This window comes from Lolium perenne, chromosome 5 (genome assembly GCF_019359855.2).
Source record: "Lolium perenne isolate Kyuss_39 chromosome 5, Kyuss_2.0, whole genome shotgun sequence".
NCBI classification, from domain to species: domain Eukaryota; kingdom Viridiplantae; phylum Streptophyta; class Magnoliopsida; order Poales; family Poaceae; genus Lolium; species Lolium perenne.
Window position 1 is genome coordinate 134,534,131 of NC_067248.2, and position 20,686 is coordinate 134,554,816.

Here is a 20,686-nt window from a genome sequence, read left to right on the forward strand (position 1 = left end):
TACTTGTCCATATGCTACAGCGGAGCGTGTCTCTCTCCCATAAAGTGAATGCTAGGATCCATTTTATTCAAACAAAACAAAAACAAAAACAAACCGACGCTCCAAGAAAAAGCACATAAGATGTGATGGAATAAAAATATAGTTTCAGGGGAGGAACCTGATAATGTTGTCGATGAAGAAGGGGATGCCTTGGGCATCCCCAAGCTTAGACGCTTGAGTCTTCTTGATATATGCAGGGGTGAACCACCGGGTGCATCCCCAAGCTTAGAGCTTTCACTCTCCTTGATCATGTTGCATCATACTCCTCTCTTGATCCTTGAAAACTTCCTCCACACCAAACTCGAAACAACTCATTAGAGGGTTAGTGCACATTATAAATTGACATATTCAGAGGTGACACAATCATTCTTAACACTTCTGGACATTGCATAATGCTACTGGACATTAATGGATCAAAGAAATTCATCCAACATAGCGAAAGAGGCAATGCGAAATAAAAGGCAGAATCTGTCAAAACAGAACAGTTCGTATTGACGAATTTTAAAATGGCACCAGGCTTGCTCAAATGAAAATGCTCAAATTGAATGAAAGTTGCGTACATATCTGAGGATCATGCACGTAAATTGGCTTAATTTTCTGAGCTACCTACAGGGAGGTGGACCCAGATTCGTGACAGCAAAGAAATCTGGAACTGTGCAGTAATCCAAATCTAGTACTTATTTTCTATCAACGGCTTAACTTGGCACAACAAAACACAAAACTAAGATAAGGAGAGGTTGCTACAGTAGTAAACAACTTCCAAGACACAAAATAAAAACAAAGTACTGTAGGTAAAAACATGGGTTGTCTCCCATAAGCGCTTTTCTTTAACGCCTTTCAGCTAGGCGCAGAAAGTGTGTATCAAGTATTATCAAAGGGTGGTGTATCTACATCGGGGTGTGGGCTTTTCTCAACCAGGCATAGTATATTAGATACATAAGTTTTAGCATCCCCCTTTTCATTAGTCTTAGGCGTGCTACTCTCATCAAACAAATTTTCAGGAACAAGCCAAGCATAGTTATTTTCTAGCGCATCATTCATAGCTAGGAGCTTACATGGTATTGGTGCTTTGATCTCCCCTCCATCATCAATATTATTAGTGTATCTTATTCTATCCATATCCATCTTTTCAAGGAGACTAACAAAATTAGTAGGAGAACCAAGCATATTAAATTTAGCAAACACCTTTCTAGCTTCTCTTGCTAGACCACCAAATTCTCTAAGAAGGGTTTCTAATACAAAATCTTTCTTTTCCCCTTCTTTCATATCGCCAAGTGTGAAAAACATGTGTTGGATTATAGGATTAAGATTAACAAATTTAGTTTCCAACAGGCGAACTAAATGCGCAGCAGCAATTTCATAAGTAGGCGCAAGGTCTACCAAGTGTCTATCTTCGAAATTTTCAATAGTACTAACATGATTGAAAAATTCTTCTATATTATTTCTCCCAACTATAGACCCACGTCCTACCGGTATGTTTTTTGTGGTAAAATTAAAAGGAAACATGATGAATAAAGTAAAGTAAGTGCAAGTAAACTAATTTTTTTGTGTTTTCGATATAGCAAACAAGATAGCAAGTAAAGTAAAACTAGCAACTAATTTTTTTGTATTTTGATTTAGTGCAGCAAACAAAGTAGTAAATAAAACTAAGCAAGACAAAAACAAAGTAAAGAGATTGAGAAGTGGAGACTCCCCTTGCAGCGTGTCTTGATCTCCTCGGCAACGGCGCCAGAAATTTGCTTGATGCGTGTGGTTGGCACGTCCGTTGGGAACCCCAAGAGGAAGGTGTGATGCGCACAGCGGCAAGTTTCCCTCAGTAAGAAACCAAGGTTTAATCGGACCAGTAGGAGTCAAGAAGCACGTTGAAGGTTGATGGCGGCGAGATGTAGTGCGGCGCAACACCAGTGATTCCGGCGCCAACGTGGAACCTGCACAACACAACCAAGATACTTTGCCCCAACGAAACAGTGAGGTTGTCAATCTCACCGGCTTGCTGTAACAAAGAGTTAACCGTATTGTGTGGAAGATGATTGTTTGCAGAAAACAGTAGAACAGTATTGTAGTAGATTGTATTTCAGTAAAGAGAATTGGACCGGGGTCCACAGTTCACTAGAGGTGTCTCTCCCATAAGACGAACAGCATGTTGGGTGAACAAATTACAGTTGGGCAATTGACAAATAAAGAGAGCATGACCATGCACATACATATCATGATGAGTATAGTGAGATTTAATTGGGCATTACGACAAAGTACATAGACCGTCATCCAACTGCATCTATGCCTAAAAAGTCCACCTTCAGGTTATCATCCGAACCCCCTCCAGTATTAAGTTGCTAACAACAGACAATTGCATTAAGTATTGCGCGTAATGTAACTAGTGACTACATCCTTGAACATAGCACTAATGTTTTATCCCTAGTGGCAACAGCACATCCATAACCTTAGTGGTTCTTGTCACTCCTCCAGATTCACAAAGGCATGAACCCACTATCGAGCATAAATACTCCCTCTTGGAGTTACTAGCATCAACTTGGCCAGAGCATCTACTAATAACGGAGAGCATGCAAGATCATAAACAACACATAAGCATAGCTTTGATAATCAACATAACAAGTATTCTCTATTCATCGGATCCCAACAAACGCAACATATAGAATTACAGATAGATGATCTTGATCATGTTAGGTAGCTCACAAGATCCGACAATGATAGCACAATGGGGAGAAGACAACCATCTAGCTACTGCTATGGACCCATAGTCCAGGGGTAGACTACTCACACATCACACCGGAGGTGACCATGGCGGCGTAGAGTCCTCCGGGAGATGATTCCCCTCTCCAGCAGGGTGCCGGAGGCGATCTCCTGGATCCCCCGAGATGGGATCGGCGGCGGCGGCGTCTCTGGAAGGTTTTCCGTATCGTGGCTCTCAGATGCGGGGGTTTCGTCACGGAGACTTTTATAGGCGGAAGGGCAGGTCAAGAGGCGGCACGGGGGCCCCACACCACAGGGCCGCGCGGCCAAGGGGGGCCGCGCCGCCCTAGGGTGTGGCCCCTCGTCGCCCCTCTTCGTCTCTCCTTCGGACTTACGGAAGCTTCGTGGAAAAATAGGCCCACGGGCTTTGATTTCGTCCAATTCCGAGAATATTTCCTTACTAGGATTTCTGAAACCAAAAGCAGAAACAAGAATCGGCACTTCGGCATCTTGTTAATAGGTTAGTTCCAGAAAATGCACAAATATGACATAAAGTGTGCATAAAACATGTAGATAACATCAATAATGTGGCATGGAACATAAGAAATTATCGATACGTCGGAGACGTATCAACCACATACCACGGTACGAGTAAAGAGTACTTGTCAGGAGACGAGGTTGAACAAGGTATAGAGTGATACCGAAGATCAAACCTCGAACAAGTAAAATATCGCGTGACAAAGGGATTGGTATCGTATGTGAATGGTTCATTCGATCACTAAAGTCATCGTTGAATATGTGGGAGCCATTATGGATCTCCAGATCCCGCTATTGGTTATTGGTCGGAGTGAGTACTCAACCATGTCCACATAGTTCACGAACCGTAGGGTGACACACTTAAAGTTGGATGTTGAAATGGTAGAACTTGAATATGGAATGGAGTTCGAATATTTGTTCGGAGTCCCGGATGAGATCCCGGACATCACGAGGAGTTCCGGAATGGTCCGGAGAATAAGATTCATATATAGGATGTCATTTTATGTGAATTAAAATGATGCGGAAGGTTCTATGGAAGGTTCTAGAAGGTTCTAGAAAAGTCCGGAAGAAACCACCAAGGAAGGTGGAGTCCCGGTGGGACTCCACCACCATGGCCGGCCAACCCTAGTGGGGGAGGAGTCCCAAGTGGACTCCCCCATAGGGGGTCGGCCACCCCCTCCATGGAAGGTGGAACTCCCACCTCAAGTGGGAGTCCTAGCTTAGGTAGGTTTCCCTATTCTATGGAAGGTTTTGGGTTCGGGTCTTATTCGAAGACTTGGAGTCCAACACTTGGGGTTCCACCTATATAATGAGGGGCCAAGGGAGGGGGCCGGCCACCCCAAGACCACAAGCTGGCGGCCCCATTGAAGTGGCCGGCCACCCCCTCCCAAACCCTAGCCGCCCCCCTCTCCTCCATATCTCCCGTGTAGCTTTAGCGAAGCTCCGCCGGAGTTCTCCACCGCCACCGACACCACGCCGTCGTGCTGTCGGATTCAAGAGGAGCTACTACTTCCGCTGCCCGCTGGAACGGGAGGTGGACGTCGTCTTCATCAACAACCGAACGTGTGACCGAGTACGGAGGTGCTGCCCGTTCGTGGCGCCGGAAGCGATCGTGATCAAGATCTTCTACGCACTTTTGCAAGCGGCAAGTGAACGTCTACCGCAGCAACAAGAGCCTCATCTTGTAGGCTTTGGAATCTCTTCAAGGGTGAGACTCGATATCCCCTCGTTGCTACCGTCTTCTAGATTGCATCTTGGCTTAGATTGCGTGTTCGCGGTAGGAAATTTTTTGTTTTCTATGCAACGTTATCCTACAGTCACTCCAAATTTCATGTATCATTAGTGGTATTTATGGCATGGCCAATCAATTTCGGCAATGCTAGATCCACCAAATCCCATGCAATTACGGCTCCTCTAGTCCTTTTCCCATCATGCATGGATGCGTTCTTATTTCTATCGCATCGATGATAACCTGATTGGCAGACGCGTCCATATGGATCATCCTGCAGCTTCCTGTATGCATATTATACGCCTAGGCAGGAGTATGACTAAGTCACTCCAAATTTCATGTATCATTAGTGGTATGTCGAATCAATCGAATCATTCGAAAATGGACACCAAACACATCACAGATAATATAATTCACATGATCCATTCAACAAAGTTTGGTACAATAAATTATTACACATCATTTCTTCCCTTGTGTCCCTGCTTGCTTACGATTGGGCCGTATCCATGGAGCATCCTCATCATTTAACTTAATGCTTGGGTCGGTGTTCACTATGAAGGGCGGGATTTCACCAAACATATTATAATCTTCTGACATGTCTGTCTTGTCCTCCACTCCCACGAAGTTTCTTTTCCCTGAAAGAACAATGTGACACTTTGGATCATCGCATGATGTACTGATCGTTTTCTTATCTTTCCGTTTCATCGGTTTCCTACTCATGTCCTTCACATAGAAAACCTGAGCGACATCTTTCGCTAGGACGAATGGTTCGTCAAGGTAACCAAGATTGTTGAAATCCACCATTGTCATTCCGTATTGCTGGTCCACCTTTACCCCACCTCCTGTTAGCTTGAACCATTTGCACCAGAACAAAGGGACCTTAAAGGAGGGTCCATAGTCAAGTTCCCATATCTCCTCTATGTAACCATAATATCTGACCTTTTGCCCATTCTCGGTTGCTGCATCAAAGCGGACACCACTGTTTTGGTTGGTGATCTTTTTATCTTGGGCGATCGTGTAAAATGTATTCCCATTTATCTCGTACCCTTGGAAAGTCGTTATAGTCGAAGATGGTGTCTTGGCCAACATGTACAGCTGATCTACAACATCATTGTCATTCATTAAATGTTTTCTCAACCAACTGCCGAAAGTCTCCATGTGGGCCTTCCTAATCCAGGATTCAGGCTTCCCCGGGTTATCCTCGCGTAAAATATTCTTGTGTTTCTCAAAGTACGGAGCCACCAAGCTGGAATTGGTCAGAACTGTGTGGTGTGCTTCAGTCATAGAATGGCCGTCCATACATATCGTTGATTTCCTTCCGATCGTGCCTTTTCCACTTAGTCTACCCTCGTGCCGCGATCGAGGAAGACCAATCGGCTTAAGGTCAGGAACAAAGTCAACACAAAACTCAATTACCTCCTCATTTCCATAGCCCTTGGCAATGCTTCCTTATGGCCTAGCACGGTTACGAACATATTTCTTTAATACTCCCATGAACCTCTCAAAGGGAAACATATTGTGTAGAAATACACGACCGAGGATGGAAATCTCTTCGACTAGGTGAACCAGGAGGTGCGTCATAATATTGAAGAAGGATGGCGGGAACACCAACTCGAAACTGACAAGACATTGGACCACATCGTTCTGTAGCCGTGGTAGATCTTCTGGATTGATTACCTTCTGAGAGATTGCATTGAGTAATGCACATAGCTTCACAATGGCTACTCGAACATTTTCCGGTAGGAGCCCCCTCAAAGCAATCGGAAGCAATTGCGTCATAATCACGTGGCAGTCGTGTGACTTCAGGTTTTGGAACTTTTTGTCCGCCATGTTTATTATTCCCTTTATATTCGACGAGAATCCAGACGGGACCTTCGTACTGCTCAGGCATTCAAAAAAGATGACCTTCTCTTCTTTGGTCAAAGCGTAGCTGGCACGACCTTGAAACCATTTCGGATGCCGGTAATTAGGGTCTTTCAAATGTTGTTGGTCCTGCCGTGCTTCCTTTGTATCATTTGTCTTCACATACACGCCCAAGAAGCTTAGGAGGTTCACGCAAATATTCTTCGTAACATGCATCACGTCGATTGCAGAGCGGACATCTAGGACTTGCCAATATTCTAGCTCCCAGAATATAGATTTCTTCTTCCACATGGGTGCGTGCCCGTCAGCTCCCTGCGGAACTGATTGTCCGCCAGGACCCTTTCCAAAGACGACTTTCAAATCCTTGACCATATCAAATACCTCAGCACCAGTATGTTCCGCAGGCTTCGGCCGGTGATCTGCCTTGCCGTTGTAATGCTTGTCTTTCTTTATTACGTTATGAATTTTCGGAAGAAATCGATGATGCCCAAGGTACACGTTCTTCTTACAATTTGGCAAATATACACTTTCAGTCTCATGTAAGCAGTGCGTGCATGCATTGAATCCCTTATTTGACAGTTTCGAAAGGTTACTAAGAGCAGACCAATCGTTGATGGTTACGAAAAGCAACGCTCGTAGGTCAAACTAGATGATTCCCCGCGCGTTGCTGCGGCACTCAAATTAGGTGGCACATACATGGAACAATAATGGAAATGAATAAAACATTAGTTATTCATATCAATTCTGAAATTGGTATTACTATTTGGTCAAGAACATTACACATTGTTTACAGTAAATATTCCTTGTTTTTTCTAACACCAAAGGACAACATATATGCAATCAGTCAGAACTTACTTGGGGACAATCCTGTAATTTCTTGGACGTCAAATTTAAAAAATAATAATAAATTCAGCTGAAAATAGCAGTACTATTGTAGTATTAATCAAGATTTTTTATAGTCATGCATTAAGAATACTTTGTATTAATTATAAATGACCACTGTCGTAGTCTGCCTGCACTGCCCCATGTTTCCATGACGACACATTGCTGAAAGTCCCTGAAGTAGGACATGCTTACTAAAAGAACATTAGAAACAAAATGGAAGGTCTAACAGTAAGTATTTCGGGTGAATACAGAGTGCAAGACGGAGGAGTTATTAAGCACAAAAGGAAGATAATTGTAAATAGAAACATAATCAGCATGTACTCATATATCCCCGAAGTACAATTAAAAGAAGCAATTCAAAATAATATGTGCACACTTCAATAGACAGGTTGTAAGCTTGAAGTTAAGTGAATTATCAGAGTATCGATAGAAAGCAGTACTTGCAACACTCACCTGACTCCTTATATCTTCAGAAATAATCAAAAGCTTCAATTATAGAATTTACCAACTTCATTTAATAGTCCTTTGAGATCAGTTACCCCAAGCACGTTTCAGAATGCAAAGAGTTGCTACCAGACCAGAAATAGATTCCCATTATTCGATATATGGAGATAGATTTTCAATAAACTCCGTCAATATAATCTGGGTGAGGCAATAGATATTACTGAGAAAATGTGGCCTTGGTGGACTTGAAGGTTCGAAAATATTGAATTCATCTTCAGGTACTCATGTCGTGGTACTGGTAGCTATTGTAGAGATCCTTGCATGTTTCTCTAAAATCTGGAAACTGAATTCAAAAGTTGCATGATGACTGCATTGAGATGATGCTAGATTAGATCTAGCGGGAGATTAGAAGATAAGGCAGATTGACGTTGCTGCAGAAATTTTATACCATATAAATTAGCAACATTTTTTAAAAAAAATATGATGATGTATATTTAGAGTTTTGGACTACTTGGGGAAAAGGTACATGAGTGATAAAATGTATCATCACCATATAAATTCCATTCAAGTCTGTAGTTAGAATAGCATTAGTTCCATAAACCAAATGAACAACAATACAATTTAATCATTCTACCTTGAGCAATTTAGCAAGCAACAGAAAGTCTGTAGTTAGAATAGCATTACTTGCATAAACCAAATAAGCAACAATGCAATTTAATTATGCTACCTTGAGCAATTTAGCAATCAACAGAAATGAGATAAGGTAACTGACTTAATTAGATGTCTTCCCTCGTAAGTGGAAGAGGAACAAAAGCTTATTGTTGACAGAGAAACATAATAAGTAGTTAGAACTGAATATTGTGCGACACTGTAGTGTTTACATAGATGTCCAAACATGTGGAAGATGTCACTATGTCCGAGTAAAGGACTAACTGTACCCGAGTATTGTGCTTCAAGAGAAACGTGATGATAGACAGCAGTAGCATGTACCCTGTAGAGAAAGGAAATTGCCCCAGCTTGGATAAAATGATGATGAACAGACTGACATGCCTCTAAGTTGACTGGTCCTTCAGCTCAGCTTATTTATAACCTGAAGCTGATGATGTATTCCACGCCCTGTGCCTGTGTGTTCCTTACCAAGTGGAGCACGACCACTTGAACCGATTGATAGACCCTTGTTGGCTCAGCTAAGACCAGAAGACGCTCGCAACCTTCAGAAGAGATATTTGAGGCTGCATCATTTCATGCTTATCAATGTCAAAAACATGTTAGTATTAAACATGTTACGTTTTTGTGGTCAGTACACCTTAACACCGGTGTAACAAAGTGACATTAGTTATGCCATACACACTAAAAAATAATTGATACGTCTCCGACGTATCGATAATTTCTTATGTTCCATGCTTGTTTTATGATAATACCTACATGTTTTATACATACTTTATGATGATTTTATGTGTTTTCCGGAACTAACCTATTGACGAGATGCCGAAGTGCCAGTTCCTGTTTTCTGCTGTTTTTGGTTTCAGAAATCCTAGTAAGAAAATATTCTCGGAATTGGACGAAATCAATGCCCAGAGTCTTAGAATTGGACGAAACTTCCAGAACACCCGAGAGCCGCCAGAGGGGAGCCCTGGGGGCCCCACACACCAGGCTGGCGCGGCCAGGGTGTGGGCCGCGCCGCCCTACTGTGTGGTGGCTCCGTACCCCCTCCGACTCCGCCTCTTCGCCTATTTAAAGGTCCCTGACCTAAATCTTCGATACGGAAAAGCCACGGTACGAGAAACCTTCCAGAGCCGCCGCCATCGCGAAGCCAAGATCTGGGGGACAGGAGTCTCTGTTCCGGCACGCCGCCGGGACGGGGAAGTGCCCCCGGAAGGCTTCTCCATCGACACCGCTGCCATCTCCACCGCCATCTTCATCAACACTGCTGTCTCCCGTGAGGAGGGAGTAGTTCTCCATCGAGGCTAAGGGGTGTACCGGTAGCTATGTGGTTAATCTCTCTCCTATGTACTTCAATACAATGATCTCATGAGCTGCCTTACATGATTGAGATTCATATGAGTTTTGTATCACTATTCATCTATGTGCTACTCTAGTGATGTTATTAAAGTACTCTATTCCTCCTGCACGGTGTAATGGTGACAGTGTGCGCATCGTGTAGTACTTGGCGTAGGTTATGATTGTGATCTCTTGTAGATTATGAAGTTAACTATTGCTATGATAGTATTGATGTGATCTATTCCTCCTTTCATAGTGTGAAGGTGACAGTGTGCATGCTATGTTAGTACTTGGTTTAGTTGTGTTGATCTATCGTGCACTCTAAGGTTATTTAAACATGAATATCGAATATTGTGGAGCTTGTTAACTCCGATATTGAGGGTTCGTGTAATCCTACACAATTAGTGGTGTTCATCATCCAACAACAGAGTGTAGAGTGGTTTTATTATGTGATCAATGTTGAGAGTGTCCACTAGTGAAAGTACGATCCCTAGGCCTTGTTCCCAAATACTGCAATCGCTTGTTTACTGTTCTACTGCATCCGTACTGCCTGCAATATTACCACCATCAACCACACGCCAGTTGTAGCATCAAGCTATTTTCTGGTGCCGTTACTACTGCTCATATACATTCATACCACATGTATTTCACTATCTCTTCGCCGAACTAGTGCACCTATACATCTGACAAGTGTATTAGGTGTGTTGGAGACAAAAGAGACTTCTTGCTTTGTGGTTGCAGGGTTGCATGAGAGGGATATCTTTGACCTCTGATGGCGTGTAACTCACACGTTCGTTGGGAACCCCAAGAGGAAGGTATGATGCGCACAGAAGCAAGTTTTCCCTCAGAAAGAAACCAAGGTTTATCGAACCAGGAGGAGCCAAGAAGCACGTTGAAGGTTGATGGCGGCGGGATGTAGTGCGGCGCAACACCAGGGATTCCGGCGCCAACGTGGAACCTGCACAACACAACCAAAGTTCTTTGCCCCAACGAAACAGTGAGGTTGTCAATCTCACCGGCTTGCTGTAACAAAGGATTAACCGTATTGTGTAGAAGATGATTGTTTGCAGAAAACAGTAGAACAGTATTGCAGTAGATTGTATTTCAGTATAGAGAATTGGACCGGGGTCCACAGTTCACTAGAGGTGTCTCTCCCATAAGATAAACATCATGTTGGGTGAACAAATTACAGTTGGGCAATTGACAAATAAAGAGGGCATGACCATGCACATACATATTATGATGAGTATAGTGAGATTTAATTGGGCATTACGACAAAGTACATAGACCGCCATCCAGCATGCATCTATGCCTAAAAAATCCACCTTCACGTTATCATCCGAACCCCCTCCAGTATTAAGTTGCTAACAACAGACAATTGCATTAAGTATTGCGCGTAATGTAATCAGTAACTACATCCTTGAACATAGCACCAATGTTTTATCCCTAGTGGCAACAGCACATCCACAACCTTAGAACTTTCTCATCCTTGTCCCAGATATCAATGGAGGCATGAACCCACTATCGAGCATAAATACTCCCTCTTAGAGTTACAAGCATCTACTTGGCCAGAGCATCTACTAGTAACGGAGAGCATGCAAGATCATAAACAACACATAGACATAACTTTGATAATCAACATAACAAGTATTCTCTATTCATCGGATCCCAACAAACGCAACATATAGAATTACAGATAGATGATCTTGATCATGTTAGGCAGCTCACAAGATCCGACAATGAAGCACAATGGGGAGAAGACAACCATCTAGCTAGTGCTATGGACCCATAGTCCAGGGGTAGACTACTCACACATCACTCCGGAGGCGACCATGGCGGCGTAGAGTCCTCCGGGAGATGAATCCCCTCTCCGGCAGGGTGCCGGAGGCGATCTCCTGTATCCCCCGAGATGGGATCGGCGGCGGCGGCGTCTCTGGAAGGTTTTCCGTATCGTGGCTCTCAGTACTGGGGGTTTCGCGACGGAGGCTTTAAGTAGGCGGAAGGGCAGGTCAGGAGGCGGCACGAGGGGCCCACACCACAGGGCCGCGCGGCCAAGGGGGGGGCCACGCCGCCCTAGGGTGTGGCCACCTCGTGGCCCCACTTCGTCTCCTCTTCGGTCTTCCGGAAGCTTCGTGGCAAAATAGGACCCTGGGCGTTGATTTCGTCCAATTCCGAGAATATTTCGTTACTAGCATTTCTGAAACCAAAAACAGAAACAAAGAATCGGCACTTCGACATCTTGTTAATAGGTTAGTTCCAGAAAATGCACGAATATGACATAAAGTGTGCATAAAACATGTAGATAACATCAATAATGTGGCATGGAACATAAGAAATTATCGATACGTCGGAGACGTATCAACCTCTTCCTCCCTGAGTTCGATAAACCTTGGGTGATCCACTTAAGGGAAACTTGCTGCTGTTCTACAAACCTCTGCTCTTGGAGGCCCAACACTGTCTACAAGAATAGAAGCACCCGTAGACATCAATAATGCAGTTCATGTAGCTTTATAATAGGCAAATAAAACCAACATTACTACTGGATTCAGAAAATTCAGCCAAAAATGTGGTTCACAGATACGGTGTGTAGCTAAAAAAAGGTAAGCCGGGGGGAAATTGCTTGCCAAAGTTGGACTGATATTGTGCCATGAAAAATAAGTTAAAATTTAAGAGGAGAGTAGAGTATAGTATGTACCAATGGAGGAAGGCATTGTGCTCAGTGTCGATGAATCCGGTAGAAATCCCTATAAATCTGAAAGAAATCCCAATGAATTCGAAAGAAATCCCAAAAAATCCGAAGGTCCAGACGAAATCCATGGTCGGGGATCAACCTGCCAGATTGGATCCTAAGAAATCCGGAGGTCTTGAGGTAGGAGCAAACGAAATCCGGAGCCGGGGATCACCTGCCAGATTGAGAAGGGATACTTGAGGGATTTAGGGATTGCGCAAAAGGAAGGAGGAAGTAGGGTGGGGAGTCGGCACGTACCAACGTGGAGTTACCCGTTCCCGTTGCGAGCGGTGGTGATGGACGAAGACAAACCGAGCGAGGTGGGGGAGAGATCTATGGGGCGACCACGCGAGGAAGATGAACAGAGTCGTGGTGCCGCTTTTTTTCCGCAAGCGAACATATGTCGAACTGGTCATGGGCCGGTGCCTTCGGTCTGCGGAGGCGCGTGTGTCTGGCGCCGAAGTTGCTGTTGTTCGGCTCGTGCGCTCGTGGCGTGTCGGCGGTCTGGGCGTAAAAACGTGACCTACGGCTGGAACAATGAGGGGAGGGTTAATCAGGTGACGTGGCTCGCTGCAATACCAGCAAAATGGAGCCATCTATTAAGAAAGAGAAGATTCCTCTTTTTTGTGCTCATCCCACACACGTACACCAGGTCTGCCCACAACTGTAAAAGTTCATCAACTAATGGCCTTAGGTACACATCGATGTCGTTGCCGGGTTGCTTCGGACCTTGGATGAGCACTGGCATCATAATGAACTTCCGCTTCATGCAAAACCAAGGAGGAAGGTTGTAGATGCATAGAGTCACGGGCCAGGTGCTATGGCTGGAGCTCTGCTCGCCAAAAGGATTCATGCCATCTGTACCTAGACCAAATCTTATGTTCCTTGCATCAGCTGCAAAATCTTTGAACTCTCTGTCGATCTTTCTCCATTGCGTTCCATCTGCGGGGTGTCGCAACTCCCTGTCCGACCTACGGTCCTCTTTGTGCCATCACAACAACTTGGCATGCTCTTTGTTCCTGAACAGACGTTTCAACCATGGTATTATAGGAGCATACCACATCACCTTGGCGGGAACCCTCTTCTCGGGTTTCTGGCCCTCAACATCGTCACCAGGGTCATCGCCTCTGATCTTATAACGCAATGCAGTGCATACCGGACATTCATTCAAATTCTCGTATTCACCGCGATAGAGGATGCAGTCGTTAATGCATGCATGTATCTTCAGAACCTCTAAACCTAGATGGCAGACAACCTTCTTTGCTTCGTATGTACTGGCGGGCAACTCGTTATTCTTTGAAAACATATTCTTCATCATTTTCAGCAAAGTTTCAAATCCCGAGTCAGATAGACCTTCATGTGCCTTCCATTTCAGCAAATCCAGTGTGCAGCCCAGCTTTTTCAGACCATTATCGCATCCGGGGTACAGCGACTTTTTGTGATCCTCTAACATGCGATCCAAATTCTCCCTCTCCTTTTCAGTTTCGCAGCATCTCCGTGCATCAGCAATGGTCCGACCAAGATCATCAACGGGCTCATCACGTGCCTCTTCTTCACCTTCCCCTTCACCTTCCCCACCTTCAGCATCCTCCATGAAAGTATCACCGAAATGATCAAGATAGTTGTCATCGATGAAATCATCCCCTTCTTCATCTTCTTCCATTATAACCCCTCTTTCTCCATGCTTGGTCCAACAATTATAGCTTGGCATGAAACCGTGTCGAAGCAGGTGCAGGTGAACTTCTCTCGAGGAAGAGTATCCCTTCTGATTCTTACAGCACACACATGGATAGGTAACAAAAACCCCTGCTTGTTCGCATTAGCCACTACGAGGAAATCTTTCAAACCCGTATTGCACTCGCCGGAGAGTCGGTTACCGTACATCCATTGCCGATTCATCTGCATTATTATTATATAAAGTATATAATTAACCATCATGCATTTGTTAAACTAACTAGCTACAAATAATAGAAATTAAACAATGAACTACACACATGCATATTTTATCAATGACACATGAAAGGTTCAAGTTGCTAACCGCGATCGAGGAAAAATAAATGAGAAAGCTCAAGTGTGGCTCGGACACTTCATATCATGTTTCTTTCTATCTCTCGGGCATTTCATCGAACACCTTCTATGCATAAGAGGAACCAAAATCAAACCAACCACCCACTTGTGAAGATTGTGAAGAAAGTGGCACCAAATGGCTAAGTGAGTGTGCTGAACGGGTATATATAGGGGAGGGGCTTTAGTCGCGGTTGGCCTGGCAAACCGCGACTAAAGGCCTTCGGGCACCTTTAGTCGCGGTTGGCCTGGCCAACCGCGACTAAAGCCCCTCCCGTGCACCAGCTGGCCACCGAGCGCCCTAGGCCCAGGCCTTTGTTCGCGGTTCGCCTCCCGAACCGCGACTAAAGATCCCATTAGTCACGGTTCGTATATTTTGGGGACTAATGGGGACGAATGGAAGACCCTTTTTCTACCAGTGTTGTTTGTATATGGAGGAAACATTCTAACTCTTTGTATTATGGTAGAGAACATTGTTATGGCAGGAAAGGAATTATTTTCACCGATGCATGCTCTGTGTTGATGAAATGTCTGGTAGCTCTGATGGATGCTAATTTACGTTGGCCGATGCTCCACTTAAAAATAAGCCGGTTTGTGCATGTTCCTACGTCCTATAAGGTCACATACACGGCAGTATATTCACCATTCATTACTAATTTGTTTTAACATCGCATACAATTATTTCTCAAGGCATCAGCAGTGAACAAAAATTACAAGCAATTTTGTCATGGTATGTTACGCTAACTCCACCGTCTCCACTGATTAGTTTTGCTTTTTTAGAAATTTATATAAATATAGAATATTTTATCTCTGCAGTAATGTTTCTTTTGGACATTGGTCTCATTTTTGTATTCTCTGCTCAAATATACTAATTCATTTACTCTATACTTTGGCTTGGCTAACATCTCCACAAGCTTTATTAGTTACAAGCAATTTTTGTCTTGGTATGTCACTCTAATGCCTCCTTCTCCACTTATTATTTTTGCTTTTTTAGAAATGTATATACATATAGAATATTTTATTTCTGCAGTAATGTTTCTTTTGGACATTGGCCTCATTTGTGTATTATCTTCACTTTGGCATTGTTAAGATTTCCACAAGTTTCATTAGTTCAATTGCACCGAACCAATCAAAGCGGATTCCTGATATGTTCATTAGCTCACCAAGATGCTTTATTTTGTTCTGTCCTGTACCATATAAATTTCAACATGAAATTGAAATGCTCAACCGCCGCGTTTCATAGTTTATATGTTGTGAGCCTATACCCTTCCATTTAAACAACAAAATTCTTTAGGAAGATTCCCGCCGCAGCGCGGGGTATCCCTTCTAGTGTTAGAGAATAGGTATGGGTACATATATATAGATATAAAAAATGGCTAAAAGCATTTTTGGTATTTACATATTACAATTTGTTTCCTTTACGCCCTAATCAATGCATTTGATTTACCACATCTGCAAGACTGCAACCCAATTTGCCCTAATCAATGTGTATATAGTATACTCACAGCAAGTATAGTAGTATAGCAAATTCAGTAAACCATATAAAGACGTGCATCATTATTGGTAAGTTACATCACAGCGATCGCGGATTAATAGTAATAAAATCCTTGATTGTGCGTGATTAACGCCAGTCAAGGCAAACTCTCGCCTATATATATGCACACGTACGAACACACGTATACCTCAGAATCTCCATCTCCACCACTGAAACGGCAATGGCCACATCCTCCGGTATGAGCAGCGTTAGCATCCTCTTCTTCTTCCTCTCCGCCGTCCTCTTTTCAGGCCCTCACACTCAGGTCACCGCTGGTGTTGACTTCGTGCTCCCTGTATGCAAGTCCGCCTGCGGCGGTGACCAGTACGTCGGCATCCAGTTCTGCGTGGACACCCTCCGCTCCGACGGCCGCAGCAGAAATACCTCAGACACGAAGGAGTTCGTCGTGGTCGCGGTCGACCACCTCACGGCCAGCGCCACTAGCACGAAGGCCAAGATCGACGGCCTGCTCCGCGGCAAGGCAGATGGTCGCAGCGCCACCACGCCGTGCCTCCAGTCGTGCCAGGCGCTGTACCAGGGCATCCTGGGGTTGCAGCCCGCCTGCGCCGCCGCTGTTAAGGACGGGAAGTTCGCCGAGGCGACCATTTCTCTCGAGAAGTCGGCAGCCGCGGCCAAGGAGTGCGAAAGCTTGTTCGGCCAAAGCCACGTGACATCGCCGCTCACAGCGGAGGACGACAACGCGTTCCAGCTAGCAAAGCTCGGCGTCGCCTTGATCAGACAATTGATCTGAGTGCAACGTTTATATTTCTTCGTATCTGTTTTTTTCTTCCCGTCAGATAACTTGTTTATGTTCTGAATAAAATTCCTTTTTGAGGATGTTTACACCTCCATTATCTGAAAATGAATCGATCCGAAATGTTTGATGATATTCTCTTTTTTTTTTTTTTTGCGAATTAAGGAACTTCATTACTCAAATAATGGGATTACAATCCTTTGCAAGGATATCAACTAAAAAAGGTGGTGTGAAATTAATCCACAAACACCTCCTTCTAACTGAACTAGCCTGTTTAGCACAATTGTGGGCAGCTTCATTAGCTAGCCTTCCCACAAAAGAAAATTTAAGACTAGAAAAACTCCCACCAAGCTCCTTGACTTCCTGGCAAATGCTAGCAATTATAGATTTGCCACCACCAGGATCATCCATCATCTTCAACACCTCTTGTGCATCTGTCTGTATCTCAACTTTTTGGTAGTTTCTTTCCAAAGCAAGTTGAACTCCATCTCTAATTGCTTGTGCTTCCATTACTAAAGCACTTGTTGCATGCTCATAGAAGATAGCCTGGCCTCTAATTAGCAAGCCATTGTGATCTCTCACCACCAAGCCCGAGGCCCCCTGGAGCGTGTCAGGATTGAAGCATGCGTCGACATTAATCTTCATGGTTCCATAATCAGGGCGTGTCCAGCATGGCTTTGGCCTACCTACTGCCGGCTTCTTCTTTTTCCCTAGCTGGGCGAGGTCATATGTGGTCTCCAACACCCAGCGTACAGAGTCAGATACTAAACGCCCTCCAGTCCCATGCATGATTGCATTCCTCTCTGTCCAAATGGACCAGCATGCACATACCAAGACACAAGCTTGTGCAATTGTCACTTGTTTTCCTTCTACCACGTCAGTTGCCCATGAACGTGGGTGTAATACAGGAATTTTCAATGACGTAGCTTTCCTGAGTTCCTGCCAGAACAAGCGTGCCCAGGTACATTCGAAGAAAGCATGGAAAATTGATTCCTCTGCCGCGCCACATATTTTGCACATTGCGAGCTCCTCCATGTGCCTCCTATTAAGAATCTGTCGACACGGGACATACTCGTTAACCACTCTCCACCAAAATGATTTGATCTTTGGTGGCACATCCAGCTTCCAAAGTAACTTCCAGCACCGATTGGAGTCAATCCCAGAACTAGAAGCCTGGTCGTTTCTCTGCGAGGAGGACGCCAAAATTCTGTAACATGATCGGACCGAAAAAACACCACTCTTCTCATGATTCCAAGCCCAAAAATCATCCATGCCTCTGCCGAGCGGTATACTGCTTATAGCCACCATATCGGGGTAAACGAAAATATTTTCAAGCTTCTCCTTATTCCAGCAATTTAGCTCCTCATCTATGAGTTCATGCACCATCAGAACCTCTGAATCTGGATCCCGAACTAGAGGTTTCATGCTAATATTATTGGGGATCCAAGGATCCTCCCAGATCCGGATAGACGAGCCATCTCCTACACGCTTGATCATTCCTTTTTTCAACGCTTCTCGTCCATGCAATATTGCATTCCAAACATGAGAACCATTTCTTTTCCTCCTCGCCTCCATGAAACAAGAACCATGGTAATACTTTCCTTTCAGTACACGTGCACAAAGAGAGTCAGGGTTAGATATGAGCCTCCAGCCTTGCTTGGCCAGCATAGCTTGGTTAAAAAGCTGGAGATCTCGAAAACCCATGCCACCTAGTGATTTCGGGACTGCAATTGCCTCCCATTTTCGCCAATGAATTTTCCGCTTCTTATCGTCACCTCCCCACCAGAACCTTGCCACACAACTAATGATTTTCTTGCAAGTCTTCTTTGATAACCGGAAACAACTCATAGAATAAGTGGGTATTGCCTGGCAGATTGACTTTATGAGTGTTTCCCTTGCCGCACTGCTTAATGTCTTCGGAACCCAGCCATTGATTAATTTTTTAATTCTAGTCACGATATGCTCGAATTCCTCTTCAGTCGATCGACCCAGGGCTGTAGGTAGCCCAAGATATTTCTCAACCAAAGCCTCGGTTGGGATTCCAGTGGCTTCAAATACCTCGTGCTTCATTTCATCATTACAGTTGCCACTGAAAAAAATAGCTGATTTTGCTTTATTTACCAGCTGACCAGATCCTTCACGGTAAACCTCCAAAATGTTGTGCAATCTAGCTGCACCTGCTGCCGAAGCTTGGGTAAAGATTAGGCAGTCATCGGCAAACAGGAGATGCGAAACCCAAGGGGCGTGGATGCCAACTCTAATTCCTTTAGATAAGTGAGCCTCCCCACTGAATTTTAAAAGGCAACTCAAACCCTCGGCACACATAAGGAAAAGATAAGGAGAAATGGGATCTCCTTGTCTTATTCCTCTTGATGGTTTAAAAAAATCTGAAAACCTACCGTTCACCCTGACCGAGAAGGATACAGTCTCCACACACTTCATAATCACATTGATCCATTGATCTGAAAAACCCAGCTTTGCCATGATAGCCCGTAGATAGATCCACTCTACTCTATCATAAGCCTTTGCCATATCTAATTTTATTGCACATGCTCCACTTTTCCCTTTCTTCCTCTTGAGATAATGTATACTTTCATATGCTGTTATCACATTGTCTGTGATCAACCGTCCCGGTACAAAGGCACTCTGCTCCTCAGATATTATTTCATCCAAAATGGGTCGTAATCTGAGAGCGAGAACTTTAGATGCAATCTTATATAGTACATTGCAAAGGGCTATTGGCCTATATTGGGTCAAGTCCTGTGGCTGCTTGACCTTAGGAATAAGCACCAAAATAGTATTATTAACAATATCAGGCATCTCCCCACCATCTAGGAACTGTCGGATACCTGAACACACATCTACCTTAAGAATATCCCAATGCCGGATATAAAACCCCGCCGTAAAGCCATCTGGGCCTGGTGATTTGTTAGGGTGCATCATAAAGAGAGCATTCTCTATCTCTGAATCTGTCACCGGAGAACACAATTTCTCATTCATGTCCTGAGTAACTCTAGGCTGAATAAACCGAGTAATTAACTCCGGGTTTGTCTGGTCCTGGGCAGTAAACAAGCCTGTATAAAAATTAATAGCCAACGTCTCCAATTCATCTTGTGACGTAACATAAGCCCCAACCTCATTTTTTAAAGATACAATTTTATTCGTCCTTGCTCTTTCCCTGGTTTTGGCATGAAAAAAAGCCGTATTTCTGTCGCCTTCCGCGAGCCATTGAATCCGCGACCGCTGTTTCATCATTGCTTCTTCCCTCGCCAACAAATCAGATATTTTCTTCATAAGTTCACACTCCTCCTTGGTAGGGCCTGACCGAAGGGAATTAGCTCTTGCCTTTTCCAGTTTGTCACGCATGGATCTGAGCTGCCGAGACACTGAACCGAATTCTTCCTTACTCCATTGCTGCAGATTAAGCTGCAGTCGTCCCAGTTCTTCATGGACCTCTGAGAGGGTGCGAGACCCAGGCTGCCAACCTCTCTCCACTACCTGGGCATAGTGCAGATGTTGTGACCACATATTCTCGTATCTAAACGGCCTCGGCCCACCGTAGTCTTGAAGCCAATCTGAACGATGGATTTTAATCAATAGAGCACAGTGGTCAGACTCTATGGTCTGGACATGATGGACAGAAGAATTATCAAAAAGTTCCATGAAGCGATCATCCCCAAGGCTCCTATCGAGTCGCACCTTTATGTTTCGAACACCACATTGTTTGTTGTTCCATGTGTAAGGAAGACCCGAGAAACTCATGTCAGTCCCTGATCTATGCTACTCCTCCTTTACAAATTAAATGACGCATATTAATCTATTTATCTACACGCTAAAAAAACGTTAGATACATGTATATCTTTAAGTCAATTAATTTGCATCACGGGGGGTAGCAATATTCATTAGATCTTGAATTGC

General features: G+C 44.1%; 2 protein-coding genes and 1 long non-coding RNA gene across 5 annotated transcripts; 1 reads left to right on the forward strand and 2 right to left on the reverse strand.

The window, feature by feature from the left end:
* Positions 1 to 7,569: 7,569 nt before the first annotated feature.
* LOC127299961 (uncharacterized) lies at positions 7,570 to 12,842 on the reverse strand. Of its 3 annotated transcripts, none has more exons than XR_007850811.1 (4): positions 12,675 to 12,842; positions 12,384 to 12,591; positions 8,678 to 8,934; positions 7,570 to 8,118 (listed from the first exon to the last, which is right to left on the reverse strand). It is a non-coding gene; the product is annotated as an uncharacterized lncRNA (long non-coding RNA). The 3 variants fall into 3 exon arrangements; XR_011745017.1 differs by having other exon boundaries at positions 8,626 to 8,934; XR_011745016.1 differs by having other exon boundaries at positions 7,570 to 8,934.
* A 3,335-nt stretch (positions 12,843 to 16,177) lies between these two features.
* LOC127304817 (uncharacterized) lies at positions 16,178 to 16,876 on the forward strand. The gene has a single exon (XM_051335397.2). The coding sequence runs from the start codon at positions 16,196 to 16,198 to the stop codon at positions 16,763 to 16,765; it is 570 nt and encodes a 189-aa protein (XP_051191357.1). The 5' UTR covers positions 16,178 to 16,195; the 3' UTR covers positions 16,766 to 16,876.
* Positions 16,877 to 16,945: 69 nt separating this feature from the next.
* LOC139831602 (uncharacterized) lies at positions 16,946 to 17,557 on the reverse strand. The gene has a single exon (XM_071820901.1). It carries the CDS (start codon positions 17,555 to 17,557, stop codon positions 16,946 to 16,948), a length of 612 nt encoding a protein of 203 aa, XP_071677002.1.
* Positions 17,558 to 20,686: the final 3,129 nt, after the last annotated feature.